Source organism: Elgaria multicarinata, chromosome 8, assembly GCF_023053635.1.
Source record: "Elgaria multicarinata webbii isolate HBS135686 ecotype San Diego chromosome 8, rElgMul1.1.pri, whole genome shotgun sequence".
NCBI classification, from domain to species: domain Eukaryota; kingdom Metazoa; phylum Chordata; class Lepidosauria; order Squamata; family Anguidae; genus Elgaria; species Elgaria multicarinata.
Genome location: NC_086178.1, coordinates 47,571,253 through 47,580,625, shown reverse-complemented (window position 1 = coordinate 47,580,625; position 9,373 = coordinate 47,571,253). Strand labels below are relative to the sequence as shown.

Sequence of the window (9,373 nt, the reverse complement as noted above, 5' to 3'; positions counted from 1 at the left end):
GGTATACTAAAAAACATACCATAAAATCTGTGATATTACCATGCAAAAATGAAAATGATTTAGTTAGGAATGTAAAGACGAATTTAATTTTACTAACGTCTAGTTTACAATTGAACAAATTATGACTTGTCTAGCTGCTACTAAATGTAAATATGATGGGTGAAATCATGCCTCTTTTTGTCCTGAACAATCCTTTCCACATCTGGTTCAATATTTCCTACTTTTAATCTCAAATCTGAATCAACATCGAGACGATTTCTATGCTTGTTCTTCATGTAACGAAATGTCAAAAATGTTTGTTCACAAAGATATGTGGAACAAAAGGGAACTAGATGTTTCAAAGCTTTTTCACCTATCTTCTTATAATCAGGAAAAACCTTCACCCAGAATTGGTCCAGTCTATCTTTGAAAAATGATTCCAATGAACCATCACAAGTCAAGTCAACAAGTGCATCTTACTTGTTGGGGGAAGGGACATTTCCCCACTTTGCTTGCCCTTCAGGGAAAACAACAGTAATGGGGGCAGGGGGAACCACCGGGCTCTTGTGAATAGGACAGAGTCTGCCTGCCTGCAGTGAATGCTGGAAGTTGTCTGGGGGTTGAGGAAAGCAGCCCTTTCTCTTCCAGAAATAAGTTCAGAAGATTTCCTTCCTGACCCTGAAGAAGTTCTATCCCTTCCTTGAGAAGAACAGAAGTTCACTGACAAGTACAGAATCTTCATTTCTGTGTCCATGTTTCTAGAATATGGGGTCACTTGTTAACCCAAACTAACTTTTTCTGTGCAATGTCCTTAGTAATGTAATGGCCATTTATTTATTACATCTTTATCCCACCCTTCCTCTCAAGGGTAATTGGCTCAAGATTATTTTATTTATTACATTTTTATCCTATCCATTCTACCATTTTATCCTCACAATTGCCCTGTAAAGTAGGCAAGGCTGAGAAAAAGGGACTGGCTCATGATTGCCCATTGGGCTTCATGGCTGAATGGGGATTTGAACCAGGTCTCCCTAACCGTAGTCCAATAATAGTGCTGTTCAGATAACATTAAACCATGATGGTTTAGCATTATCAGCTAAACATGGCTTTGTAAGCTGTGTGAACCATGGCTTAGTGTATCGTGGGAACCATTGTGGCTACATAACCATGGTTTAAACATACTAACCACTTGCTGCAAAAGAGCAGCCTAACCATGGCTTAGCATGTCTGAACAGGCCCATTCTAAATACCACTTTCTCTGTATAGTTGTACCCTTGTACTATAATCAATCATATATAATATCACATTGATTCCAGCTTAATGTTAAATATGCTGCTTGTCTGAACCTGTGCTTTAATTGGGGTCTATTTGACCTTATATTTTATTAAGGTGCTTTTGAGTTAGTAGTTCACAAAACAGCATGTGTGGGAAGAGAAGTAGTTTGGTTATAATCAGTGGTATCAGAAGCAGCAGGTTCTGACATAACCATATTCCGTAAAGCATTTATAATAGCATCCATTGATCTAGTAATAGGAAAAGGAACAAATAATTCTAGAGAGGTGGCTTCTCTGACTATGCTGTTTCATAGAAATCCCCATATAACTTCAATAAATTCAGTATATCTGGTTTATACCTGTATACTAAAGTAATCAACAGCTACCTAGATAGGATAGGAAGTGATCTAGTTCATTGTATATGTTTCTATGCTTCTTGGTTTATTGGCTAAGATCAAGTTGTCCACGTTGAGTCTAAGAATACATAGACTGAAGTGCAGACAGTTTGTAAATTAATTAATGCAAAGTTGGCTGCAAGAAAGACAAATGCGATTTTGGGCTGCATTAATAGAAGTATAGCTTCCAAATCGTGTGAAGTACTGGTTCCTCTCTATTCAGCCCTGGTTAGGCCTCATCTAGAGTATTGTGTCCAGTTCTGGGCACCACACTTCAAGAAGGACGCAGACGAGCTGGAGTGTGTTCAGAGGAAGGCAACCGGGATGATCAGGGGTCTGGAACAAAGCCCTATGAAGAGAGACTGAACCAACTGGGCATGTTTAGCCTGGAGAAGAGAAGATTTGAGGTGAGACATGATAGCACTCTTCAAATACTTGAAGGTTGTCACGCAGAGAAGGGCCAGGATCTCTTCTTGATCATCCCAGAATGCAGGACACGGAATAACGGGCTCAAGTTACAGAAAGTCAGATTCTGGCTGGACATCAGGAAAAACTTCCTGACTGTTAGAGCAGTGCGGCAATGGAACCAGTTACCTAGGGAGATTGTGGGCTGTCCCACACTAGAGGCATTCAAGAGGCAGCTGGACAACCATCTGTCAAATATGTTGTAGGTGGATTCCTGCATTGAGCAGGGGGTTGGACTCGATGGCCCCTTCCAACTCTATTCTATGATTCTATGTTCCACATTTATTGCAGGGGATCTCTCTGTCTTTTTTCCAGGTAGTAGTCTGGTTCTAGAAATAACACTTCTTTTCAAGTACTCACATCACCACATGTTCCTACTGAGCACACAAAATGTGATGGTATCTCTTTAATGTCATCTGTGAAGCGGCCTTAAGATTCTACGGGAGAATAATCAAGCACTTCGTAAAGTTCAGTTTCCGCTGTGTCGATCTTACCGGGCTCAAGCATTTCACGGCATAAGGGCAGATCGAACAATCGGCCACGCAGCGGAACGTTCCTTTCAGCACCCGTTTCTGAGGAGGAGAGTGTTTGGGTGAACACCTTCCTCTTCTGTCCCTCTATCTCGCCTAGGAGAGGAGCTGCGCGGGACGCGAACATGGAATTGGGACGGCTGTGTGGGCAGGTGGGTGAGAGTTTATGTGCATCTCCCAGCGCGAGTTTGTCTGCTGAAAATGCAGGTCGGGGTCGGGGTGGGGGACGGCGGCGGCAGCGAGCTCTTTCCATACCCCGCAGACAGTCGCGGGGCGACAGCGAGAACTGCGCGCTGACCCAAGAATTACTTCGTGTCTTGAGCCTCGTTGTTTTGGTAGGCCGACCCGAAAGGCATCCCGGCTCGTTGCTGGCCCAGCTGGAGACAGCTCTACTCGAGTGCATGGCTCTCGGACCCCTTTCTCTTCCCTCACATTCCCATTTTGGTGTGCAAAAGATTGACCATATTTAGCTTTTTTTAAAAAAAATCTTAAGTAATAAAAGAAAAGCTAAGAGGGGCAGGGAGCCTGGAGGCACCATAATGGAGACCCCAGATTTACAGTAATGGTGGCAGAAGAGTGGTCTTCAGATATCACACTTTCTCAAAATTCCCCGTGCCCACTGACCCCAAAATATTGCGGACCCCTGCTGTAAATAGTGGAGGAATTGGATTAAAGTGCAGTTAACCTGCATTGTGATTTTGAAAGCACGCAAAGAGACTGAGCTTCATGGGAAGGTGAGGACTGCTTTGAAGCTGATGCTTTGTTAGCGTTACCACACAGACATATGAGATTTCCTCTTTCAAATAGAACAGTGTACCGCTATGTTCTGAGATGCAGCGGCAGTGCCATCGCGGAGCACCACAAAAGAGACAGCTTCTCTGTGTTGTAACAGTAACAAAAAGTGTATCTTTAAAATAAGCATCTGAAGTATTGCTGCTTGGTGTCCGATAGATAGCAAAATGTGTTTTAAGATTTTAACAAAACCAAGAGCTAGTTTTTCATATTGCGTTTGGGGTGTGTGTGTTTTAGTTTTATACCATATTATAAAAACAGAAATACATCAGTAAATTCTGAAATTCCAGTAACATTTTGCAAGATTAATGAATATTTCAATTTCCTGTACTCTCAATAACCAACTTTACATTTAGTGGTTGTTAATATTTTGGTTGCTGTAAGTAAATTCCAAGCAAACTCCTAATGTTTACTTACTCTTTTGCGTATTCTAATAATTGGATCTTAATAATATTGTTATCTTAACAATAACTTTTATTGTTCTTACTATTTGTTCCTCAAAATTTTACAGCCTTAGTAGGATAATCCTCCCATATGTGGTAAAATTGTGCATTTTCTTCTTGGCAGCACCAATATTGTTCTGTTCCATGCCTATACATCTTAAATACCCATACAGAAATAAAATGCTATATATAATTATACTGGTTCTCTAATGTTTGAGCATTGTGATAATACTGCTCCTCCAATAATGTCATACATTTACTAATTGTCTCCAAATGTATTATATAATAGTAATATATTACATTAGGGAATTTAAAACTTCGCTTTCCATACAGTTTTTGTAATGTTGCTATAACAATGCTGACCTTTTTTTTAACCAAAAAAATCCACCATCATTTTTTGGCCATCACTAAAGATTATCTATTGAGATTCCAATTCTTACATTTCTTATAACATACAGCAATCTAGGCAGAATATTCACTTTTAAAATTACCAGTCTTCCCAGCCATCCAATGTATCTTTTTTCATTTTGGCTTTTCAAATATATTTTTACAACACAGCTTTTGTAAAACTCATTGCCTTTGTTTGTGACTACTAACCAGTTCAGCCCTAGTATATGTGCATTGAAAATTGTAAGCCCTTTTTAATAGTTAGAATCTTAGTCCCTGCTCTGCAGAAATGTTATCTGCATGGTGTGAAGCACAGTGGTTTCCCAGTCTGGTAGACATCAGTAATGCAAACAATGAGTACTAATCACCACATAATCATACTTCCAGTTACAGGGTTTGAAGTACATGATAAAATGACTCTGGGATAGAGTGGTTTTATTTTCTTCAAGCCCTCTTTGGTCAGCTAGTTCCTATGTCTGATCATCTCTCTACAACACATTCTTTTGTAATATGTTGGGTTTTCTTGTCTATTGCCATAGGTCTTACAGAGGCACAGTTTTGTCCCCCTTGCCTGTCACTGTATCCGGTCAACTTCTTGGAAACCATCACCTGTTGCCTTTATTTGCTCTCTTCAGTATGTGGCCTGCAGATTGACTGGTTCCAGTTCTCCTGAACAAAATGAAGCACGCTTGCCTCCATGTAGCTCTAAAACAGACAGCAATGAAGGTGCTCAGCAGCTTCTGGAGACTCTCACTACTTCCCTTGTAGAGCAGGAGGGGCCAGCTGGTGTGGACCACTTGAAGCTAGGAAAGGTAGCAAATTCATTCTTGGACATGGGGCTCAGCCCTGCTCAAATAATGCACTTGTTCAGTTTACAGCCCAAACTGCCACTTCAGTCCAGGTTGGCTGTAGTTTCAGAGCTCCTCCTCTTGGGTTTAAGTCCGGACACCACACTGAAGGCCCTACAGAAGAGCCCTGAACTGCTGAGAATGTCAGTAAAGCATCTGAGGGACCGTACAGCTCTTCTGAGAAGATTCAGCTTTGAAGAAGGTAGTGCTATCTGTATTTTATCTAATCATTGACACGATTCACATGTAACAGAAATTCCTGGATTTGGCTTGGCCAAGCGTGAGCACTACCTTCTGCACACTCATCATTTCTGCTGTTATCATGCCATCCGAACCCAAGAACTCCAGGTTGTTTAGAAATTAAACAACCCAGAGTTAACCCAGCAATAAATCATGGGTAATTATTCAGTTAACTCTGTTGTTTGACCTCTAAATAATCCAGAGTTCCTGGGTTCAGGCGTCAATATAATGGCCCAGGATTGGTCCTGGGTTGATGGAAGTGATGAGTGCTCAGGATGCAACTCGCTCACTTGATCACAGCAATTCCAGGGTTGTTTTATTGCCGTTATGTGCAAACCAGATGAATATTGTACTCAATTGTATTCCCTGAATCATGTGGTTGAGGCCTCATTTGCTTATATTCAGTGAGCATTATCTTTAATTTCCTGGTGGAATAAGAGACAGAAAAGCAATTATTTAGGAAAAGGTGCAAATTAAGTTGTGTGTGCAATGATAGGAAGCACAGCTGCTTCATTCAGATAGAAATATGTTTGTGGATCAGTTTCTAAATCCACATCATTGACTACATCATATATGTAGGTGTCCTTTCAAAGAAGGGTTGTATCCTGCTCTGAAGATTTGACCCACAACCTTTTAGGTGAAACATAAAGGGCTAGTCCATATGCATTCCTTAGTGCTCCATGTTGTTACAAATTAAACAGAAAGGGGAAAGTTTGATTAAAATGATTGAAATAATGGATTCATTTTTTAAAAATGCTAGCTCAATACGTGTCAGAAATGGATGGAAAAACATCAGATTTTTTTGCCATTCAACCTCATGCTTATCAGCATTTGTTTTGTGTGAAGAGATTTAGTATTCCTTTCTCTCATTCAGGCTGTATTTTTTTCTTCAATGCAGTTCAAGTGTATAAAGAAAAAACTATATTTTTGCTTCTTTTTATTTGCTCCTCAGTATGCCCTTTATTTCGATATTTCTCTTGTGTATTTGTAGTACTTACAAATGTGAATGCACAAAGATCTGTGCATAAAGAACAATAAATACCACGGCCACCCTGGAAATGTGTTTACATTGAAGGGCAGGGTATACATTCATTAAGTAAAGAAATAGAAGGGGAAAATATACTGCATGAAATAGCAAATTAGGATGCCTACTCATAGGATGCTCCACGTCAGTGGCTTGAAAGGGTAATGTTCCTCAGTATATCTGCTCGGACTTCACAAAGAACATTTTAGGAAAGTTACTACCTAAGAAGAGCCACGCTGGATCAGACCAAGGTCCATCTAGTCCAGCACTCTGTTCACACAGTGGTCGACCAGGGACCCACAACACGCCCTCTCACCCATGTTCCCCAGCAACTGGTGTATATAGACTTACTGCTTTTGACACTGGAAGTAGCACATAGCCATCAGGATTAGTAGCCATTGGCCTTGTTCAGACAACACGCTAAACCATGCTGCTTAACCACAAAATTGTTAAGGGAATGCATTAACCTTAATATATTCCCTTAATCATTTGTGGTTAAAGCAGCATGGTTTAGGATGTTGTCTGAACAGGCCACAGATAGCCTTCTCCTCCAGGGATTTATCAACCCCCTTTTAAAGCCATCCAAATTGATGGCCATCTCCATATCTTGTGATAGTGAATTCCATAATTTATGTGCTATGTGAAGAAGTACTTCTTTTCTGTCCTGAATTTCCCACCAATCAGCTTCATGGGATGACTCCGGGTTCTAGTATTATGGAAGAGAGAGAAAAATGTCTCCCTGTCCAAGCTAAAAAATCCCAGCTGTTGTAACCTTCCCTTATAAGAGAGACACTCCAGCCCGTTGATCATTTTAGCTGCCTTTTTCTGCATGTTTTCCAGCTTTACAATATCTGTATTTAGGTGTGGTGACCAGAACTGTACAATATTCTAAGTATGGGTCCACCATCGATTTGTATAAAGGCAGTATGATACTGGCTCTTGAGCAAGCTATTCCCACAATATTGGGATGTGTTAAGCCTGGAAGTGGACATTGCTTTGGATAAGCAGACTACATTGGCCCTGGGATCTTTCCTGGGGATGGGGTGAGGGGAAGCCCTACCCAGTTGTTATGTGTGTCTCCTCTTTCTTTAACAGTGGGACTGAACCATGTGGCAATACATTTTCCAAGTATCTTCACTTTGCCACAAAAGAAAATTGAAGGCGTAGAGCGTCTCCTCAGGGAAAAATGCCTTTTCACAGTGCAGCAGGTATCGAAAATTCTTCAAACATGCCCAAATATCCTGCTAGAGGAGTTAAACGATGTGGAGTACAAATTCCAGGTAATGTATGTTGCATTATATTTTGAGAAAGTTTTTTTGCTGATATGGATGGCTATAATCGGTTTCCATATGGTGTGGTGCATCCCCCGCCCAAAGTATATTAGCTGGCATTGCTCAGCTTATGAATCCAGTGCCTGAGATTCCAGTAGCCCCCCCTCTCAGCTCTTGCACTGACAAGAGATATGGTTTAACAGGAAGTTCTGTTTTTGCAGAACTTGACTGTGCTCTTAACACTTGGGGGGGGGGCAGGAAAGCCTTCTCCAAATACTGACAAGGCGATACAGTAGCTAGAATAAACTTGCCTTGTGCTTCCCATTCATCTGCTTGTTGCCAAAATCTGTCACATGGACTTTGGTGAATGTACTCATTAAATTTCCTCTATCATCTAGCAGAACTGTCTTTGAATGTATTGTAGTAAAGGCTGTGGCTTCATATTTTTATTTTTTAGTAAGGCTTGTGTACTGATGTTTAGATTTTACTAATCCTTTACTAACCCCCTCCCCCTCCACTTTCTATCAAATATTCCCAAACCACTAAATCTTTCACTGGTGCATCCTATTTGTTGTAACAACTTCTGAAGAATGCAACAAGTAAAGGTTCTGAAATGTAATTCAGACAATAATACACCCACAACTCTTGGCTCACAATCCAGTATCACGTTAAGGGTACTTGGACACTGATTTCAATAGACTTAAGTATGTTTAAATCTGTGCAGGATTGTGTCCTTGGCATAGAATATTAATAATAGTTTATTAAAGAGTTGATTCCTTCCACTTAATAGGACATGTAATCAGAACCATTCTTTCTCAGTTTGCCTATTTTAGAATGGGAGTTCAACAAAGAGAAATAGTGAAAGCGGGTTATTTCCAAGCATCACTGGCTGAGATAAAAAACCGGGTCATTTTCTTGGAGCGCTTGGGACTCTATCAAACTCCTGATAAGAAAGGACAGACCCAGGTTGTCAACCCCAAACTGAAAGGCATCATCAGAGCCTCTGAAAGTGACTTTGTGGCCAGAATAGCCTGCTCCACAGTTGAGGAGTATAAGGTCTTTAAGGAACTGTTGGCCCGTGAAGAAGAGCAGAGGTGGAAGGAAGAGGTGGCAATGAAAAGTGAACTCTCAGATTTGGAGAGTGATGGAGAAGATTCTGATCCAGAATAACAACATGAAATTAAAAATCTGAATGTCTGTTGCTGATGGAATCAACTCAAGTCTCCAATTGACTTTTTGGGGGAATTAAAGTGTATCATCTGTATAACATAGATATGAGAAGCGGAAGGTGGTTAATATGGGTTCCAAAGAAGTTCAAGTTTGGAGTTAATAACTGGTTCTGATCAACTTAGGGGAGATATAAAGATAATGAAACCCAGAACATTTGCTGCCTGTTTTGTCATTACTTCGTCTGGCTTTTTCCTTTGGAAGCTCTGCACATTTAGGATTCTGTGGGTAAACTGGAGGAAGTTGTTTATCTTATAGATATAAATAAATGCTTTAATTAAAATACTTCCAGTAGTAAATTTTGGTTCAGCTTCTGATATATGCAAGTGATTATCTTTAAACCTTTCGAAAATGTCAACAGGTATATGGCTAATAACCCAACACCTGCCCTGGTAAGGACTGCCTGTAGTCTCCTGCTACCATGCTTCTATTATCTCACGATGTACCTGGGAATCACCCCAATTTATTCCCTTAATTGCTGTGACCACCCCTGTCACT

At 40.5% G+C, this 9,373-nt stretch overlaps 1 protein-coding gene across 1 annotated transcript; it reads left to right on the top strand.

The window, feature by feature from the left end:
- The first annotated feature begins 2,698 nt into the window (after positions 1 to 2,698).
- On the top strand, positions 2,699 to 9,029 carry MTERF4 (mitochondrial transcription termination factor 4). The gene is made up of 4 exons (XM_063132258.1): positions 2,699 to 2,795; positions 4,805 to 5,315; positions 7,473 to 7,657; positions 8,468 to 9,029. The coding sequence occupies exons 1-4, from the start codon at positions 2,769 to 2,771 to the stop codon at positions 8,816 to 8,818; spliced, it is 1,074 nt and encodes a 357-aa protein (XP_062988328.1). The 5' UTR covers positions 2,699 to 2,768; the 3' UTR covers positions 8,819 to 9,029.
- Positions 9,030 to 9,373: the final 344 nt, after the last annotated feature.